The sequence below is a fragment of the Pogoniulus pusillus genome, chromosome 9, assembly GCF_015220805.1.
Source record: "Pogoniulus pusillus isolate bPogPus1 chromosome 9, bPogPus1.pri, whole genome shotgun sequence".
NCBI lineage: Eukaryota > Metazoa > Chordata > Aves > Piciformes > Lybiidae > Pogoniulus > Pogoniulus pusillus.
In genome coordinates this window covers 19,787,239-19,808,967 of record NC_087272.1, presented here as the reverse complement: position 1 = coordinate 19,808,967, position 21,729 = coordinate 19,787,239, and the positions used below count along the sequence as shown (strand labels likewise).

The 21,729-nt window shown below is 39.1% G+C and overlaps 2 protein-coding genes and 1 long non-coding RNA gene across 4 annotated transcripts in view; 1 reads left to right on the top strand and 2 right to left on the bottom strand.

The window, feature by feature from the left end:
- Positions 1-2,122, bottom strand: part of TLL1 (tolloid like 1) — a 268,880-nt gene extending 266,758 nt beyond the window's left edge. For both annotated transcript variants that reach the window (XM_064148785.1, XM_064148783.1), the window contains exon 1: positions 1,771-2,122. The gene's annotated coding sequence lies outside the window, so the exon portion shown is untranslated. The remainder of the gene's footprint in view (positions 1-1,770) is intronic.
- A 103-nt stretch (positions 2,123-2,225) lies between these two features.
- Positions 2,226-7,181, top strand: LOC135178171 (uncharacterized). The gene is made up of 3 exons (XR_010303397.1): positions 2,226-2,525; positions 3,361-3,503; positions 7,089-7,181. It is a non-coding gene; the product is annotated as an uncharacterized LOC135178171 (long non-coding RNA).
- Positions 7,182-11,312: 4,131 nt separating this feature from the next.
- Positions 11,313-21,729, bottom strand: part of CPE (carboxypeptidase E) — a 54,309-nt gene continuing 43,892 nt past the window's right edge. The window contains exons 6-9 of the mRNA XM_064148779.1: positions 20,059-20,198; positions 17,641-17,740; positions 15,424-15,542; positions 11,313-14,229 (exon numbers count right to left, since the gene is read on the bottom strand). Coding sequence (XP_064004849.1) covers positions 14,131-14,229; positions 15,424-15,542; positions 17,641-17,740; positions 20,059-20,198 — 458 coding nt within the window. The 3' untranslated portion in view covers positions 11,313-14,130. The remainder of the gene's footprint in view (positions 14,230-15,423; positions 15,543-17,640; positions 17,741-20,058; positions 20,199-21,729) is intronic.

Here is a 21,729-nt window from a genome sequence, read left to right as displayed (position 1 = left end):
CAAGATATTGAAAGAAAGCAATTATTTTTCTGTACAAGTGATAGTATCTGCCTTGTTTTTTCTGATTTTTTTTTTTGTTAACTAAAGAAAAAGCTGCTACAAACACAAAATTGGATCACTTTGTAATAATTTTAACAAGATGAGGTTTTAATCCAAAGTGGAAATTGTAAAATTTTAGCATTAATATTCAGAGAATAATCCTGATTAAATGTCTAATCACACAGAAATGTCAACTTGCTAGTTCTAGTAAGGCTATTCAGCATTTAAGTTAGTAGCCCGCCTTTCATTCAAACTTAACTAGCATGGGAAAGACGTTAATCTAAGGAAATAAAGGAGGATTAAGAAACATCTGAAGAGACTATTCTACTAATTCCTAAGCCAGAGCATAAAATGAAGCTTGTTGTAAGAGTGCTTCTGTGTAGCAGTATGATGTCAAGCATCAGTAGCCAGCTAAAGTCAAACAAGAGGTTTCTCAAGCTGTTCACTCTACAACTTTACAAGAAGGTGGCTGTTGATTATATGGTCACACTCAAATTTCCACAGTGAAAGTGTACAGAAAAAAGTGATCTCTAGACACTTAGCTACAGAACTGTTCTCCAAAGGATGAAGCCTGTTACTGAGCACTCACTACAGTGGATGGCAAAAGTTACCACTGAATTTAGCTACGAGAGATGCACATCCTCTGGAAGGACTCGTGAGAAGGGGATTTTACATTCTTGTCATTAAAGAATTACAACTTTCATTTAAGATTCTACAGTGGTTTGCATGATTACGGTAATACTTCTTTGTCAATAAAGGAAGCAGTAAAATATTGGAGCCAAAATTGTAATATCGAGGAGAAAATCTGAGTGGGATTTCCTATGACAATGTGAGACTTTTATTAACAAAATGATTATTAAATTTAATAACCAGATGTGTCCAAGACTCAATACTTCTGAATATTTCAGGTATGAGAGGTTACAGAAGAAGACATGCACACAGCAGAGGAAGTAAGTTCCCGGGAAGGAAATGCGCAGTAGTAATGCCAAACTCTTGTTTGCTCAGTGTGTGAAATGTGGGAGACTCTTGTGGAAAGGGACACTGTCATTCCACCGAAATCAATAGTTTTAAATGTAAAGTGACAAAAATAGACTCTGGCTGTTATGTCTTTTTAAACACAATGGGAGATGAAGAGCCAGTTCAGCACATCTTTACTTTAAGCCTCTCCTCATCACTAGGGACACCTGGGGAAAAGGGCAACAGGTGCCTATATACCTGGATTTCCTGACTCTCAAGAAGTGTTGGATTAGGAGCGGTCATTAGACAAAATGTGATTGTCTTATCTCTACAACCGAAGATGCTACCCAGCAGTGGAAATAATGTAGGCCATAATGTAGGTCCCCTCTGGCAGAACTTGAAGGTGGAAACATAACTGTAAAATGCTCTGGGCTGGTGTTAAGGAGGGGTTTCAATCTGGGTTAGGAGTGAATAGCAATGAGGCCGATGTACAATTACTAAATGGTTTATCAAATATATAAAGAAGAATTCCCCAAACTTACTTAACACAGGCAGATTCTATTATGCAGTTGCTAAAACTGTTTTGCAGAATGGATACACACAGCCAAATTAAATGCTTTAGGAAGTGTTTATAACTAGAGAGTCCTGCAGCACAAACTGCTGCTTAAAGGTAGAGCATAAACTTTAACACGCTTGAGTAAAGAGACTTAGGTTACTCACTGGTTAAGAGACCAAATATTTGCACTCCAAAAGCATAAACGGGAAAATACGTACTGAAAGCCAGGTGGTGGACTTGGTGTGCTAATGGTGCGATGGGGCTTTGCTGCCTGTGTAGTCCAGATTGAGCACGTCGTCTGAGAAGGCCCACGGACGTGAGACAAGTCTTCCGTGGCTCTCAGAAAATCATCGGGTGGTCAGCAGCCACCTGGGCAAAGCAGGGTCCCGGTTTGCGGGCTGGAGCAGTTCGGCTGAGTGCTGTGTACAGCCAGGAGTCGGCCCTCGGGCCGGAGCGGCGAGACGGCGGGTCCCGGTGCGGCAACTCGTTGCTAGGTCGTTACCTGTGTTCGGGCTCGGCTGAGCTCAAGCGAGCAGCTGCATCCCGGCCTAGGAGCAAGCCGTTTGCAGTCCCTCGGCTCAACCAAGCAGAGTTAGGCCTGCCGGCCGCAGGCAAGTCCCCAGTTAAGCGCCATGCAAAGTGCCGTGGCACACAGAGGCACCTAAGGCAAAGAGGCAGCGAACAAAACAAAAGCAGCAGCAAACAGGCAAGTTTGCTAGGTTTTTTAGCATTTTGCCGAGCGTCTTTGACCAATAGGAACAGATAAAAGCACACCCAGAACCAGTCCTGAATTATTTCTGCAAAAAAGGCAGCTGCCCAGGCCGAGGATCCTGACCTGTGTCTGCCACAGAGCAAAGCAAGCTGCAAGGCAAGGCCAAACATGGCGTCCGTGACAGACTGAGAGGCGCCGGAGCCGTGGTCTGCTTTCCCGCCTCTTTCACCCGGGCAGAGGCAGCGGGAAGCGGGGGCCGAGGTGGGTACTCAGGCGAGCGTTTAGGGCGTGTGATCGATACGTGTTCTAGGCAGAATGTGGACCTTCACCAGAGCGGGAAGGCACCTCCAGCCTTGGCAGTAACAGGTAGCACAGCTGTCCAGGTTCTGGTTTAAGTTTTGGCCATCGGGTAGTAAATGATCAGTGTTTAGGACTCCTACACAGTTCTTAATGTTACACTTACTTTATTCCACAAACTCCCACTGGGGTCTGGGGGCTTTTTTTGTTGCAGTTGTTTGGGTGTTTGTTTGGTTTGATTTTTAAGCTTTTCAAAGCAAGATTTCCAAGTTATAAAAGATTTTGGGGGAAAAATCTGTTAAGAGGAAATGTTTGCACGACGTGGTTGTTAGGGTTTGGCTATTTTGATCTGCAATATTCCGAAGGGAAAACATTCTTTGGAAAAGTATGACAAGGGAGATTCTTTTTCCCCCCTCCATTTTAATGCTACTGAGAGCACTCTGGAAACAACCACAACAAAAGTTTATATTTGAGTGTCTGTTGGTTCCTCAAGTAACCACATTGTAGTTTTCCTGTGATTTTTCTGTCCCAGATCACTGTTTTGTTCTCTTTTTTTGGCATCCTCTAGGTATAAAGGCAAAATATTTGAATACTTGATAGCTAAACTAGTAATTTTTCCTCAATACAATTACAGCTGAGTCCTCTCTATTTATATCTTATTCTGATTCTGCAAGTGAGAAACAAAGGAGATAGAGTCCTTGAAGTTACAACACGTATGAGTTGCAAGATCCTGTGGGAAAGGTCTGTTATCTCTACACAGTTAGCTTCCATCATGTCTTTTCTTGTTTTCATTTTGTAGCCTCATTGTAAACGAATCAGGTGGGCACATACGTTATGAAGAGGTAGAAAAGACATCGTTGATGTAAGCAAAATTGATGTGAGCTGTTGCCAGCTATGCCAGCAAGTTACTACTTGGCTGCACACAGCAGAGATTCACAGCTGGTATGTATTTGCATGCTTCTGCTATCTTCCCTACAGCAATGCCAGTGGCAGAGCCACTGTGGGCTTTCAGCCTCACCCTGACATTCTAAAGTTTTAATCCCTAGTCAAGCTTCAAGGTTTCCCACACAGTATCTATAAGAAATAATTGAAAAATATTAAAAAAAAAAGAGCTGTGATTGAGAGTATATCAGTAATAGTAATTATGACTGACACTGGAGGAGCTAGTGCTAAGGGATACCAGTTATTTTGCTGATAACAAAGAAGTGTAAGGAAGAAGAGTAAATCAAATAAGGACAAAATAAGACAAGGAACAGTGGGTACAAACATGAATATAGAATATTTCACCTCAGCATGAGGAATTTCTTCACAGAGAGGGTGATGGAGCACTGGAACAGACTGCCCAGAGAGGCTATGAAATCTCCCTCTGTGGAGACTTTCAAAACCCACCTGGATGCATTCCTGTGCAGACTACCCTAGGTGATCCTCCTTTGCCAGAGGGGTTGGATTCAATGATCTCTGGAGATCCAACCTCTAATGTTCTGTGATTCTGTGAAATAGAAACCTGTTCATCATCTTCCCCTCCTCCCCCTCAATAATCACAAGTGTGAAAATACATTGTTCAGTTGTGTGATGCCTAGTAGAAGAACTGGTTTAAAAGTGAAAGTGTGACATGACCTTGTTATTTTACTTCATTGCACATTCAGCATGCGTATAAACATGCAGCTTTCAAGTTCCCAGATTAAGCTGTAGTAAAGAGTGAGTTTCAGTGGGCATGCTCCTGGATGTTCATGCTTTAAACTCCTTGCCTAGAGTTCCTGAAGCTTACCTAGAAATTTCATCTCACCACAAAGCATACTTTTGATTAAAAAATTAAGACTATTCAGGTCCTAATCCAAGACTATCAAACAGTAGAGCAGCTGCTCAAACTATTTGGATGAACAAGTTTTTAAAATACTGAAACTGATATGGTAGGGAGTAGGGTAAGTCAAACAAAGCTATTTCATGGGCCACCCTCTCTTGGAGGGAAAACATGTCTTGCAAGGTAAGATGAGAAACAGAATGTGAGTAAAACCGTAACATAGTCCTGAAGTCTGAGTGACCTAGAGCTGATCGTAATGTGCTAAGAAATGTGCCTTGCACCCCCCCACACTAGATGAGTGAGAGAAAAGGCTATTCATTTGTCATTGCCCCCAAAATACAGAGGGCTGAGATAACACCTGTTGTTGCTGGTTTATGAAAGATTAAGTGAAGAAAACACTTGAAGTGAACCATTGAAATCAGGGAAGACTAAATACATTAGTATTGTTAAATATATAGAGATGTATATAGATGTATATATATATATATACATATATATATATATATATATGTACAGGTGGATATATATAGAATCAACGAGGTCAGAAGAGACCTCCAAGATCATCCAGTCCAACCTATCACCCAGCCCTAGCCAGTCAACTAGATCATGACACTAAGTGCCTCATCCAGTCTTTTCTTGAACACCTCCAGGGACGGTGACTCCACCACCTCCCTGGGCAGCCCATTCCAATGGGAAATCACTCTCTCTGTGAAGAACTTCCTCCTAACATCCAGCCTGTACCTCCCCCGGCATATAAATTAAAAAAGTTTTCCTTTTATGAGTGCTTTTTTAAAAATAATTTGCACAATGTCCACCTAAATATCCATTTGTCTAAAAGAAAATGTAAGTTGTCGTGGAGTAGTTTACTCCAGCATAAGAAGGCTTAATAGTATGAGGAACTGAGAGCAAAAAGAATCAGAAAATAAACCAAACTGCAGTTCATGATCAGATCACATCATTCTAACCTCATCTTCAAGGAGAAGAATTCCTGATGGACCGGGTGTGAAGTATAAAGACCACACATTACCTTGAACAATTTCTGTCCAAGGGCTAAGAATAACATTTGTCATTAGAAATGATAAACAGTACATGTTCTGTGACTCTATGACCTTCTATTATCAGCAGCAACTTAGTTTCACCTTCTAGATAATAAATGTTGTCAGATCACAACCTCTTTCACATCTACTGACCCGGAAACCTGCATCTCCCAGAGTCCACAGGCCACATCAGGATTTTAGCATGTGTCTTGGCACTGTTGGAATGTAAAAGAGGTGGTGGAGGGATTTTAGCATGTGACTTGGCACTGTTGGAATGTAAAAAAGAGGTGGTGGAGGGATTTTAGCATGTGTCTTGGGGATGTTGGAATGTAAAACTGCTAAAGAGGGGGATTAAAAATGCATGGCTTTGATTTCCCATCCCTCGTCATGGAATTAGATGGATTTGAGAGGAATGGAGACTTGGAATACATTTTTTTTGTATCATGGGAGCTGAATCTGCAGACACTATAAATACCACAAAATCAAACTTGTCTTTAATTAGTGAATTCTAGAAGTAATGTTTCCATACTGAGAAACATGTAAGTCTGAAGGAGGAGCGAAAGCCATTTTAAGTGCATTAATTGATCTTAAAATCAAAAACATTCCTACAACATTTCAGCAGATTCACTTATATTTGAAAGTTCAGCTCAGAATGAAAGCTAAAAAAAAAAAAAAATCACTTGGCTTCATGCAGAGCACAGACAAAAAGAACCAGCCCAGAAGCAAACATGGAAAATCAATATCCAGCTATTTTTAATGGCATACAGATAATGCACACAAAATCCAAGCCTAAATTCTCAGAATCTCACAATTAAAGCATCCAAAATTTCTCTCAGATTGATAAAGCAGAAGCTCAAAGGGATGTGTGATTGTCTAAAGCCTCAGGAAACAATTAAACCAGATGGGACAATCAACTGAAAGGGCGTATCCATGAAGAATAAAGTTTTGGTTCAGCCAAAGAACACAAACAGCACTTAATCTTTCAGAAAGACAATAGTCTTATTTTTGAAATATCATGTGATGAGAAATCTACTGTACCACTACATGAGCTATTGCAAAGGCAAATTGGCCTTGCTAAGAACATGCTGAACGTTAGTACTGCACCTGAATTTGCCTAGCTTCAGCTGCCAGCTGTTTGATCTTGTTCAGTCTCTCTTTGCTAGACTGTGGGTTCAGTTACATGGGTATGCTAGTAAAAACTGTGAAACTGGTGAAAACACTTCTAAGTGTATGTATTATGTTATAAAATATTAAACAAATCTGATTTGATATTTTTATAAGCAGAAGATTGAAGTAGTAGCAGAATAATATGTTTATCAAAATTTTACTGTTTACTTTTCAATAATCCTTTCTTAAAATTATTTTCAACCTGCAGTTTTCAAAGGCATCTAAGACATCTAAGAAGTTTTATTGTTTGGGCATACAAATATTCCCTGCCATCCTTTTACATTCTTCTAAACTTGTATTTCTTGTATTTTTATTTTGGAAGTCATAGTGTTTTCTATTTGGCTTCAATTTTCTCAATTTTATACTGGGGATTTCGAGATCAATAAGTTCTGAAACAGTCTGTGAACTCCATGTTTAATTGCTTTGCTGAAGCCAAATTGCACTGGGTAAAAAATTCGTTCTTCTGTGACACTTGTTCAAATGTATTATATGCAATTTTTAATGTTTTGTTTTTCTTTTTAGTTGGACTTTGTTTTCCTGGCCAGTATTTATGTGAGAATTCTGAAGATACTGTGCCAGCAACATATATAAATCCACAATCAATAGTACCTAATATTTTTCATGTTGATTTCAATTTTCTTGGCATCTTGCAAGACAATCCAGTGCACTGGCAAACAAATATTGAACGACTTAACTTCAAACATCCTCCAAATTTTGTTTCTTCTCAGTGGAAATCTCCTGCAAGCTATATCTAACTTTTGAGACATTACAAAAATGATCAGAAGATTTTGCAGATGTTTAACATCTTTCATATTACCACATATGTTAACAGACATCTGATGCTGAGGCCTGTCAGATGAGGACACACTCCAGTTACTTGGAAGGCTTGTACCATGTCCTGGTGTAGCAAAGTTCAGAAACAATTTGTTTTCATTTAGTTTTTTTAATTTCCTGAAGAAAGCACAAGAAAATGTTCCCTTCAGAAGTTTGTTTGCAAAAGTCCTATTAAAGTAGTTAACAAATAAGGGGGTTTACATAAAAACAAAGGTAAAGATTCAGGTCTACAGGCTTCAGCACAGTGTGTGACAGGCACCTGGAGCATCAGACATGATGCAGGGCAGCTGCACAGCGAGTCATTGGACCTCAGGCTTCCCTGGCCTCTTTGATAAGGTGGCTGCCACACCGTCTCCACTGAGGGGCAGCTTCTTTGCCTTCTGGGGGCACCTAGCATTGTAACACAAGTGCCTGCCTGGGATCCACTTGTCTAATATAGGCATCTAATTTAGATATCATTCATAAAACCATGAATCAGAATTCCCTTTGTGGCAAAGAGAATAGGTACTGTCAAGAATGTCTGAGCAATTAAGTGCCTGAAAAATAGTCTAGAGGAGATGATACACACTCTTGTCCTGCTGCTTTGCTCCTGTACACACAGTGAATCCAAAGTATACACTTTGCAGCATCTAAGTCTTTGCAGTAAGGTCTTTCCAGGTCCTAAGCTTTTACACACTAAGCATCTGCAAAAACTGCCTCTCAGCAGTTTTTATTACATTATTAAAACACAGCAACAGTGTGACCAGAGTGCACATCCCTCTTTCACCACAGTAATAGTAAGTGCTGTGAAGCACAAGGACAGTTAGTTGTGTTTCAGTGTGCTGCTGTTCCTGGAGATGCTTCTGCATTTTCACCAAAACCTCCTTATACTAAGAAAGCATTCCACACAAAGCAGTTATGTTGATATATGCATATACAGGCATAGTTATCATCCAGGAACATTTCCCAGCCTCCAAGTCTTAATGCATACCTGCCATGACCCAACCTGGCATCAGAAGCATAGGCCAGATCAACTCTCCTATACCACCAGGGAGGTATAGCAGCTGTCTTGTGTCTCCATTGGGAGGAACCTAAGCATGCTGGCTAAAAGAAAGCTAAGGACGGTTGCCCCATTTTGGAGACTTGATACCAGACTATACCAGGGGACCTGCCTCACACAGTGAGTGAAAACTTATGATCTTTAGGCACAAGAAAGCCATGTAATCTACTCCTCATGGGTCTTGGCACAAGTAATCCTTGAGCTGTTCAGACTGGGCTAGTTTTTGACACACCCAGAAAGAGATCTGGAAGCAGCCAAAGAAAGCCACATGAGCTGATATTTAGTGAGTTGAAGGGTGGGAAGTCAAACTGTAATTTCATAGTGCTCTTGATAGTGAAGTTCTCTCTTGAATTTTATCCCTAGTTTCTGAAATTAATTTACATTCTGTGCAAGAAGTGACTCAACATTGAGGAGGGACATTGATTCTGCACCCTTGGACACCAGCATGTGGCAGATTCTAGAGCAAATGCTTCTTCAATTTCATGAGTTGGAATATCACTTTACTAGATGGTATTTAAGCACTGTGAATCCTTCTATTGCCATGCTCACTAGGTGAGGAGTTTGCCTAGCTCTCTATTTGTCTCTAAGTTACAGCCCTGACTGCATCCTCAGTGAGTAAATGCAACAAAAATAGCACCCTAATTTACTCTCCTATCTTCCACTGACCAGTGGTTTAGAGGGGTATTGACCTGTAGGTTGATACTGGTCCAGCTAATATTCATTATTTCTACTTTAGGCCTTGCAATGACTTACAGAGCTCCATGACCAATCCTGCACTTTGTGGAAGCGGACTTCAGTTCTTGTTTATTATTTTGTGTATTTCTTTTGGAAAAGATGAAGAACAATCACTGCTAATGTAAAATCAGCTGCCTTGGCACCAGGTAACTCCAACTACTCAAATTTCAGGCTTTGGATTCTGGTAAATACCTCAGTGAAACTAACAGGAATCTTTCCAGAGTAGCTTTACATGAAAATCTAAAGGCACAGACATAACTGCACTCCTAGAACCCTACAGGCACATAATCCTGCTCAGCCCTTTACTAAAGAGTGATTGGCAAAAAGCTTGACAAAATCTGCTTATTTCACAATACTAAACTGCTTCCAGTACATTCCCAGTTGTCAGACTCTTTCTGCATTCCCAATGCAGGAGCCAAACTCTTCAGCTTCTCTTTGACAATGTCTGCTGCGCACAGTGTGCGATGTGATTACAAAAATCTGTGGTAACTTAACAGAATGTGAAAATAGGACAAAAATAAAACAATATGAAAGATTAACCCATAATTCATGCAAAATCTAGTACTGTGATGAATGCTGCTTAATCATGCATGCATGAAAGTCACTGCTGAAATATAATTCCTGGGGCAGGTAGAGGAAAAAAAAGGTGGCTAAAGAAGGATCAGCACTGCAAGGCCATTTAACTTAATTAATAGACTCATGTTATCACAGCTGGGAAAAGTAAACAGCTCTTGTATCTAAATAACTCATTTTTATGCTGCCTGTTCCAATACTTACCATTGTGCTAAATACCTTAGCCTCTGAAGGCACAGTATTACATCAATTTCTCAGTTGTCACTTTCCTCTCCCCCTAAAGAAGGCTTTAAAAAATGTAAACTTGAAGCAACTTCAGTCAAAACCTTCACAACCTAGGAGACAAACAAATCCACTGGGGTTATTTTTTTATGCTATGACTTTCAGAAAATCTCCTGAGTGGTTTTGATTTCTGGATTTAATTAAAGAGGTCAGAAATACTAGAACATCAGTCATGTCAGTTAGTGAACTTATGAGTCAAATTAACAAACAGTAAGTTATTCACAACATATATAGCTCTACACAAACAGGAGTGTATGGGGAGGATAAAACACCTTCAGGAAATAATTAGAATGAACTATTTATCAAGATTCAGGAAGGCAGAAAGCAAGTGCCGCAGTGATGTTTCCGAGTCCTGCATTTAAAGTAAGAACAAGTAGGAAACAAGGTGGTCTTCCAGTGGAGCAGGTTTACTGTGAAGCTTTAGACAGCTCTAGACGGCTTCTCTACTATCTTAGAGAGGTCATTAAACTGCTGCTATTCTACAGCCTTCTCAGGCCTAAGTCAAACTAAGCTCAGATATGGGAGAGAACCAGTCTGGGAGACCTGAGCCTTTCAACTTAAAATTTCATCTGCTCTAAACCTACCCTATATACTTCTCTGAATCTTCTTCCTTTCGTGTGTTACTTATTAAATATTTTTAATATACCAATTAGATTTACTTTAAAAAAATCTCATAGACAGAAACTTGGTAGCAACTCTTTCCTACATAGCATTTCAGTTTTAATCTATGCTTTAATAGGAATAGCCAGGACTGTATGTGAATTCACATATGTCAACATGAGCACCACAACCTAGGAGAAGGGAAACAGTTCAGATGCTGTCATTTTATTTCACTTAGTATGATACTATAATCCTACCACCATAGTTACATGTAGTGCCACAAGTCTGCAAGCACACTGCACACTGTGCTCTCAGATTCTAAATACTGATACAGAAAAATAATAGATTTGTAAATACTGTTGGAGAGACAGGCCAAAGTACATGTCCTGTCCCCACCAACCCTGCACAGGTGAAGATCATCTCATTCTTAGCCATGACTTTACTTGAAAAGCTGCATGGGCAAAGCACTCAAAAAGCTGTATATACTGCAAAAGGATATTCTGGCACAAAGCTAAGGGCTCTAGATGGCTCTCAATGGGATGTCAGCTCTAATCCCAGTCTTACATCTCTGTTCAAACAGCAAATCAGTTGGCACGCACACCTCACTCAAGATGTTTATGGCCTACTCCACAGGCATGAACAGCCAAAGAGGTCATACTCTGAACCTGTAAATTACTCACACGTTTTACATTTTAAATAAACCTGCAGATTTATTGTACAACAGTACAGCATGTACCTTTGTAACCAAAAGTTCAGCATCACACAACACTTTAATCTTCCATTTAAACATATACAGTCCTACAACACAGCTCAGTTCAGCCAGGAAAGCTGCATAATGAATTCATTTATTAAGAGTCTTGGCTACACTGTTCTTAAGGATGTTTACCTACAGCAAGAGCAGTGGCAGTGGTACTGGTGTTGTAACATTTAATCACTGTTCTCAGTTCTAACATTTAATCACTTTTCTCAGCACAGTAAGAGCAAGCAGTTATCGAGAGCAAAATGAAGAGGTCATTTAAGGAACGCCACTAATCACGAAGCCATGGAACAGTAGACCAGAGGACCTCTCACACACATAACACAAGTACGGAGCAGAAATTTCTTATGAGTTTGCTTTGAAGTAATGCCTCTGCTAACTATGCCACACAATCCACCACACAGGAAGACTGGATGCATGATAGGTGTCACACCACATAGTCATACCATTTGGACTGAAATTACTGGGTTTGGAAGGAACAAAGCAGGGTGTTATGTACAAACATACACTTGCCATATTACATTAGATTGCAGATCAGAAACACTCTAGTAGCCATTTGCCCACACGCCAGCAGTCTCTTGCTGTGATTCATTTTCTTACTGCTTGCTTTGGTGTTACCTGGTTCAGCTGAAAACAGTATTGTTACTTCCAGACACAGAGTGTGTTTTGTGCTACATGTCTTAGCCTTTCAGATTGTCATAAACATTCAAGATGGTGTAAGTAGGCATCCTTTGTGTGTGCTCTTGAGCACAGCTAGCCAACAAGTTGTTATCAGGATAGGTCCAGTTTGGATTCTTTGCCACAGGAGTTCTCATTACAATGGAGATTTGAAGCTCATTACTGTATAACGACTTACAGCAAGTGAAGTTCCCCTGGTCTGGAATTAAATATCTACCTCCCAAATGAGCTACAGAAAGTTTATGCCTTTTTATTGCTGTTCATTTTGTCAATGTGTACCAAATGCCAAACTTTAAACCTGTTTACTTAAAAAGAGGAAGGGGCAGTGGGCCCTGTGTTCCAATCTGAATGTAAGAAAGAAGCTTTTTTACTTTGAGGGTGATGAAGCACTAGAACAGGCTGTTCAGAGGAGCTGTGGAATCTCCTCTGGAGACATTTGAAACCTCACTGGATGCATTCCTGTGCAACCTGCCCTAAGAGAAACTGTTTTAGCAGATGATTCTCAGGGGCCCTTTTCAAATCCTACCAATCTGTGATTCTGTAAAGTTCTATTTTTATTAAAGAATGTCAAATTATCAGAAACCAGTAATTTCAGTATTTTTACATAACCAAAGGAAGTAAACTTGGATCCTACATCTGAACATGTGATTTTTTCATTTACAGTGGGAACATGTGCATTTTTGATTGGGTCTGAGTGATACTGAACTCCCAACTAAAATAATAATCCCATCAAAACACACCTAGAGGAAGAAAATCTGTATCAAACATCTGATTCTGAATTATAATAGACCACCAAGTGTAAGTTTTCAAGCAGATGGCACTGATTTCAAAAGAATTGTGCCAAACTTTCACCCACTATGGATCATGTGTGTTCTCTGACTGCAGATTTCCCTCATCTTAGGCAAAATACTAAAGTTATTTCAATCATGCTAAACAAACAAACAAACAAACAAGAGGGAGAAGTTTCTTTTAAAAACAAAGACACTTTTTCTATTATACTCAAGTATTTCTGGAAATTCCACCATATTGAAAATTTCATTTTTCTGTCTTGGCTCTAGTTTTAGAGAAAACTAACCAGCAGAAGAAACACAAAGTTGAAATGAAACCATTTTTTACTTTTGAGACTAAATGCATGTCCTCAGCAGACTTTCAGTTCATTGTCTGAACTGTAATGTTTTGTTAGCTCTTGGTGAGCTAACAAGAACTTTTGACTAATTATCTACACTGACACGTGTAGATTGTTCAAAATATAGTTATCTAACTGAAACAAAGATAACTTGAAATAGTATTGATTTTCTTGCTGTAAAACAAACACAAGGATCATATTAGCAAGGTGCACAAGTTCTCTTTTTTTCACCCATTCAAAAATTTTAAATTGAAAAACTAATGAGAAAAAATTAAAACCTGACCTTGAAATGTCATTATTAGCTTAAGAAATAAGGCTCTACTATTTCCTGAAATCATTCTATATCATTTTTAATAAAAGAGCTCACACAGAATCCTGCTGCTTACTAAAATGAAGTCAGCTTATGTTTCTTACATATTGAAATAGCTCCAACACCAGAGACATACAAAGTGTTATACTGAATTTTAATCTTTATAAAACATTATTACACCACACACTGTTATATAAGTCTTTTCAAGAACATCCATTATAGAACTCAGTGAAGAGCACTGTCTACTACTATGCACTCTCAAATTTCTCTGGCAGAATTGGGAATTGGATACAGCATACTTCTTTTTTAAAACCAAGTGTTAGCCTACATTTTCTAAACTGGCAAATGATACACAACTGATTGTATTTTCGTATAGGCTGCAGAGATAATGACTCATTTTTCTCTGATTTGTATATAAGAGTAAATTCTCTATAACAAGATGAAAGAAAGTTAATAACTTATTATCTAGCTAGGAGGCTAGTAGTTATTTATTGTATTAATCAAAAGATTACTGAAAACAATCAAAGTTAATTATTGTGAAGTGCACAAAATCTAGGATATAGGGGCTGTCCACAGTACATTATACTAAGTCAACATATAGATTAAAAGCCATAAAGCCAAGATTTTAATTTAAAAGTTTAGTGTTTCCGACATCATTTTCCACCATTCCATCAACTCTTCCTTCTCCTCTTCTTTTCTTTCAGACAATGACTCCAGTTTAAAATCAACCTGAGTTAAAAAACAAAACAAAAAAAAAAACAACAACAAAAAACATCAGTAAGACTCAGAGAAAGATAGAAGTTTAGGTTTTTAAGAGTCATTTATTGAAAGGAATTGTTTAAGACAGACATGGGGCTTAGGAAGGCAGATTCCATCTTAGGCTAGATTTAGTCAAAAGTTCACAGAATCATAGAATCAAGCAGGTTGGAAGAGACCTCCAAGATCATCCAGTCCAACCTAACACCCAGCCCTAGCCAGTCAGGTAGACCATGGCACTAAGTGCCTCATCCAGTTTTTCCCTGAACACCTCCAGGGATGGTGACTCCACCACCTTTCTGGGCAGCCCATTCCAATGGCAAATCACTCTCTCTGGGAAGAACTTCCTCCTAACATCCAGCCTATACCTTCCCTGGCACAACTTGAGACTGTGTCACCTTGTTCTGTTGCTGGTTGTCTGGGAGAAGAGACTGACCCCCACCTGGCTACAGTTCCTTAAGGCTGATTTAAATTTGTGCAGTACTAGCAGATCAGTAAAATAAACTTACCCAAAAATGCACACAGCAATGCAAACCCCCAGCATATGAAAACACATATTCAGTTTTATGCCATCTGACTCATGACTCATTAGTGCAGATATGGTGTGTTAGTGTAGCACATCCTAACATATGAAACACACTAAAGGAATAAGCATTTATTTTAATTACTGAAAGCAGAATGCACACCTGTACAGAGGATTCATTTTAAATGTTTCTGAACTCTTGCATATAGCCTAGGTCTTATCTACACAAAGCAGCACTCCATGACTGACTTTTTGCACAAGGCTGAACACCAATTTTAACCTATGCAGGCAGCCACTTGACAATTTATATTAAAAATATCAAGTCTCCGTGAAAACCTCAGTATCTTTTTATGTCATGCTATTTAAAGATGTTCTGTAATCTTCTATCTGTTTGGCTATTCAGGCATCAGTCAATACAAAAAGTTCAAATATCTCAGTATTACCCTTCTCTGTGTCTTTTCATTTTAAGTAAGAGTAGCAGGAGATGAAATGAGTTTACAAAAAGGTTATTTTCAGTGATACTCTGAAACATTCTGAAAAAATCACCTCCTGCTTAAATGTATATGATGAAGGAAGAACAAAAAAAGAGAGAGGAATTTTTTTTTTAGTATATATAGTAGACAATAAACCACAACCACACTTACCACAACCGCAGGGCTAAAGGGCACAGCTACTTTTTTAGTTATTGCTAGATAGCCTGGTGCTGAGGCTGTAAGTTTGTAATTTCCAGGCACAAGCAATCTCCAGTAATCACCATCCTTGGCTACAGAGAAAAAGAAAAAAATCCAAATAAGTATGTATCCAACCAATTACACAGCTAAGGAGAAAGGACCATAGATCTTGTCAGAGTCTTTTGTATTCCTGTCAGTCTTTTCCTTTTGTCTGTCTGAAAGGATTCTTCTGTAAGGGCTGTATAAACATATCATTACAGACTTTCTTCTTTTCAGGTAACCAAACCACAAATTTGAACTCTGATGTTGTACTGTAGCCTCCATGAGAAGACTTTGCTTCTGAGGCTGAAGGCCCCTCCAACACACTGAAGAAAAGGACAGTGAGATATTATTCTCCTTCAGAGGCGCTCTCTGGCCATTGTACAGCTCCTGTTAAGTCTGAGATTCAGATTGCAATGCAATGAGAATTTTCGAAGTCTGAAAATTCAAATTTAAACACACTTTATTCTCAACAAATTTAAACAAATAGAACCATCTTTCTCAATTCATCTTGCAGAGAAAGCTAAAAATCATAACTTCCCAGAATATTCTACGTATATCCCTCCTGAAGCACCGTTCTCTACATTTCAGTATCCAGGCAATGTCTAGACTTCTTTTCTTCTGTAAGCTCAATAAAAATAAACATCTGATCTGCTGTAGTTAAATACTCCTACTGCACGGAGTGTTACTGTAGACCATCTATTTCAGTCACAGAATAAAGATGCATCATGTCCTTCTCTTGAAATTACCATCTCCCACTTTCATGGAGATTCATATCCCCCTTGCACCAGTAGTGGGCAATGATCTACTTTGTCACAGACTAAAACTCTGGATTTTTCTATCTCCAGAAAACATTGCAAGGCTGTTCTAAAGGTCAGTCAGCATTATCATTTAAGACTTGGCTGTGCTTATACTGCCAGCTCCTTAAATGCTTTTTCAGCACATCTGCAGCTACACAGCACACCAAAGGAAATACTACTTAAATGGCTGCGATTCGCACAATTACAGAATGTCAGTAGTCAGTCCAGTTGTTCCTAGACTTCTCATAAAATGGAAAGGAAAAAAATACTGCTGCAGAGCTATGATAATGATCTATTCCAGTTCCTGGCACTGGAAGAAAGCTGGGGTGGGGGGAAGGAAAGAAAAAATTAAAAGGCTAAATAATATTTATCCTTCTTTTTGAATGCACTAAATTCAGGCACTTGCTTTCCTCACTGTTTTGGTGACACATGACTTATAGGCTTAAATAGACACAATTTTTGTACTGTAGAAACATAAGCTGTAATATCACATGTACCACTCTCTCAGCTTATTCCCTCTGTTTTGTTTTAATCCCTAGTGTTATCTCACTGGCCTCTTTGCAGGTAATTGGCTGCTCTTCGTTACTTGTGCTTAGTTCATCTTCTGGTATTGTGGGAGCAAAGACAAATTAAAGCCACCTGAAGGGTCTACCTGTCCTGTTTCTTTACACTCTGCATCTGTGTTAGAGTGTCATGAGACTATACATGATTGAGAAAATTACCATAATGTAAAGTCATGCATAAAGCAATGACACTTCATTATTATTATTCCAAGTAGTATCTTGTGGAAAAGCAACATAATATATAATTCAGAATAAGAATGCATAGAGGGGAAGACTGCAAGATGGCATTGTGCAAGGTACCTTTAAATTCATCCCTGCAACCACCAAAGAGGTGACACACAATTTTATATGAACATCAACATAACACTTTTATCTTTTTATAATCACCTCTCAAAAAAAAAAAAAACAACCCAACAGTCACAGAACTGTAAAGAGCAGGAGGAAGTTAAGTGAACATCTGGCAAGAATTTACATAGCAAAAGGTATGATGGAATCTTACATAATATTAGTGTCTGGATTACTATTTAGACTTCAAACTCAATACATCACTGCCAACAATATTTTAAACCTTGGTAGAGCCACAGCTCACACTACAAATCAGAAGACAAACTAAGCAGAAATAACTAAGAGCAAACAGAACCAATTCACATCAGAGATCCATGAAGTCCCCACACCCAGTCTCCAGCTACTTTGAAAGCAAACGATGAGGTTCATGAAATTCTGCCAGCAGGCAGGAGGAGGAGTAGCATATTCCAGCATGTCTTCTTTTGCTGAGGTACAACACTCACCTGATGTAATGTCATGGCTTATGCCTTCCACAGAAATTGTAGCATTTGCTATTGGATTGCCCTGAAGATCTTTAACAAAGCCCTTCACTCCTCGGTGAATCTAAAATAGAGTCAGCAACACATGAGAAATCACTGGAAAATTCTTAAGTAAAGATGGCATTTTTTGTCAGTGATCTCTACTGATATATATCTAATGATGCATGCTATGGATCCCACGGTCTACATGCTGGCAGCTGTAAAGCATAAACATCATAAGAGAACAAACAGTGGTGAAGAAAAACAATTCAGGTGGCACCAATTTCTTGGTTCAACGCAAGTATTTCTCAGAAATGTGCAGCAAATCCTAACATATGTGAACCCTGATTCAAAAATCTTTACACTGGGGATTAATTGACATGCTGAAAAGCTTTAAAATACAGACTGAAAAAAAAAAAGTTGTTTGTTTGTTTTTTAAAGTCATCCATAAGGATTTCAGGCTAATTATGAACATAAGTGCTTAAAAGTGAAACAAACTTCACAAGGTTAAAGTAGGCACTTAAACTTTGATGGGCATTTCCCACGTGAGATGCTTGAGCTCTCCATTGTGCACCCAAAACATCCCAATCTTTCAGGTGAGACCACGCAGAGTCACAAGACTCCCCCAGCATAGACGAAATGGAAGCACTGATTTGACTGCAGTGTGTGAAGTGGCCAGTCCTGCTGGTATTCTGTAAGCATGGTCTGAATGCCAACCGAACTCTTCAGAGGCAAGAGATGGGATCAGCTACCTTTTCACCAGCTGAAATAGGGAGCTCTCAGCTCTGGGGAGAACAGAACGTTCTGAACCTGTTCAGAGATGTATCTCATTGGGAGTCTGGAAGTTAAGCAGGAAAAGTACTGTAGAGTTCCAGCTTCTCACAGGATTACAGGATATTAGGGGTTGGAAGGGATCCAAGGAGATCATCGAGTCCAAGCCCCCTGCTAGAGCAGGACCTATTCTGTGATGTCAGAAAAGACTCGTGGATCACAAACTCGATTTTGAGATGTTTATGCTCCCCTTTGTGAACTTATATGGTGTATTCAGCTGCTACACTTTAGTTCACTTAATTGCTCTAATTTACACTGTGGGATAACCCTGATGCAGATCGGCTCGGCAAAGCAAAAAGCACATATCTGCGCTGTCCTCAGCAATCACAGGGGAGCTAGAGCATAGGGCTGGACATCTTATCCTCTAATAGGAAATAAATCAGTGCCAGGCAGACCATCTGAACTTCAAGGATAAAGCCAGCAGCTCTGCAGGAGCAAAGGAAGTTGGCAAAATAATCTCTGGAACAGCAGTAAATTTGAAAATGCAATGACATGGTAGTTTTCCATGAGTCAGAGAAAATTAACCTAGGTGCAAAGGACCTGAACAACTTGAGACAGGGTAAAAACTAGCAAGGTGGGTACAACCCAACTTACTAACAGAATAGTATTGTTCAGACACTTCAAATATTTCTGATTTCTGGCTAACTACATCAATTCATTCTTAACAAACAAGCTCTTAAAGAAATTAATCTATTAATTGACCACCTCTGCTAACAAAGTACGTTTCTGATGGTGCAGCCAGAGGTGTGTAGCCATTAATGAGATCATGTATATATTTCTAATTCAGTACTCCCACATTGCTTGGGACTGACATTTCAGTGCAGACTGTTACACTGCCATGAAATTAATATTAAAAACAAACAAACGATGACAAAAAAGCCACAGAAAAAAAATTTCCAAGTGCACACGTAGCTCTTTTTCAGGAGTCTTAACATATAGCAACTTATTAGCACAAAGTTATCTAAACCCCTGATTGCACCTTACACTTCTACCCAGATTTTGGATGATTTTTTACAGTGAACTGACAGGCAGCTAAAGCCTAATCCATCTGTCTAGGCTCTCTGTACATCCAGAGAGATTCACTGTATGTCTGCATGCACACTTTCATACCCATAGCGGCAAATCCATCTCTCAGTATAAACGTCAGTGCTGAGGGACTGAATTGTACACTCTGATAATGTCTATTTCTTTTCATTGATGAAGTCATGTGATGGTATTACCTGCCCCCCCCCCCCCCCAATGAAATCACCCAGGCTAGACTCAGCTGAACTGGAAATTAAGGAATGAAGCTATATTTACAGCTTCAAACTAGCACAGGTCAACACAAGTAAGTTAAATTAAATGTCGATAACAGCACAAGTATGGTGAAATTAATTTCATAGGGTAAGATCTTTCTTTTCCCCTCTTATTCTACATGTTTATACAGATCACACAGGATTTGCTACCTTAGAGACATATAAAAATTATGAACACCAATCGGATTAATATGTAATTTTGAATTAGATGTTCACAGGACAAAGTTTAGAACTTCTATGTCAAAAACTAGAGTTTTGCAATCCTCTTTTTCGTTACCTGCTCAATGTAATTGATAAGGGAGTTCTTGTTGTCCTCCCAGTAACCCTTCAGAGTCTCTTCAGGTGGGAATTTTTCACAGCTAAGCTCCACTGTGATTTCAAAACAGTTGCTGCTGAGATAATTGAAATCCTGCATTCCTGCAACACCAGAAAAGAGAGATAGTGATCCATTTTGCATTATTTCAAAGTGAATAGAGGGACATGTAAGATGCTGGGGCCATTAAGTGAACAAGAGCCATAAATAGGGTTGGAACAGTTCCATTTAATCAGCTGAGTTCTGAAATCAAAGGCATTAAAGAAACCAACAAGACAATTTCCAAAAATTTTGTGTTCTCATGGAGCATTTAAAACATCTGGCCTGTATACTTCTGTGTGATGTTATGCCTGGCCTGTATACTCCTACCTGATACATGTTTTGGAATATCTGATACCTAAATTAGACTCCCCTCCCCCAGAACAGAATAATATTTCAGATTATGTCCAAAATATTTCCAGGTGAAAGTAAAGGGTGAACACTTTGTAGGTCTGCTAGTTTGAGTCAAATTGGAATATTTTAGTGACAAGAATTAGATTATAGGCTGTAAAAAGAAACAGTGGTGATGTCTACTCCACTCATAGGCTTGCTGAGATGTATAAAAACAAGAACACAGAACACAAGTAAGACAGTGTGTGTGGGTCTCTGTCGAAGCCTGTGCTTTCCCTCTGAGCTGCTTTCTGTGTAACTAATCCTTCTGCTTTCTAACCCCCCCTTGCCAATCCTCCAAGCTCACCTTGCACATAAGGCAAACTCTGAGATAAGGTAGAGGGGTGGAAAGAATGTGGAAGGGTGGTTGGGAGCCCCTCCTGGAGACTCTGATTTCTGGGAGAGGTGTTGTGTTTCTGTATTACCTTTAACTTGTATATTTCTGTGTATAGATGTATATATTGTGAATACCTGCTTGTATATTGTACTAAGCTGTAAATATAAAGCTTCATTCCTTAACTTCCAGCTGAGACTGGATGATTTCATAAGGGGGGAGGGGAGGAGCAGGTAATACCCAAACTGTCACAGTAAGCCAAAAAGAAAATTATAGACCAAATGAAACATGACAAAGTACCTTTGAAAAAGAGGTTTATAAAGACTGGTCAAAACCTGGGACTAGTGGTCTTCTGTAAACATAACTTGTCAACCTAGTAACACTTTGCCAAAACAGCATGTTTGCTAAAGGAATGTTCTTCCTCAAGCTTCTCAGTATGGATTACAAATATTCATGATTTTCAATTTAAAAAAAAAAGTGCAAAAGTAAACTTCCTGTAAACTTTATTTAGATAGATGTGGGGTTTTTTCTATAAGCAGGACTATTTCTCATCCTTTCAATTCCACTGCAAAATCAGTAATTAATACATTAAGTGAAACATCATTATTAATTCCACTTTAATCACAGGAAGTTTAAAATATGCAGTAGTATCATCACTAGGAATAAAAATTTGATGGGAAAGAAGCACTCCTTTACCTTTCTGAGACAATCCATTTACTACATGGAAATATGGGCTATTTTCTCAAATCAGTCAACCAATAACCAAAGTGGTTTCCAGCTTTGTAGCTGGACCAACCAGCTGCAGAGGGACTGTGGCTGCTCTCAGAAAGCTTATAAATGTATTCTTTGCAGAATTAATGCCTTCTTTCCCA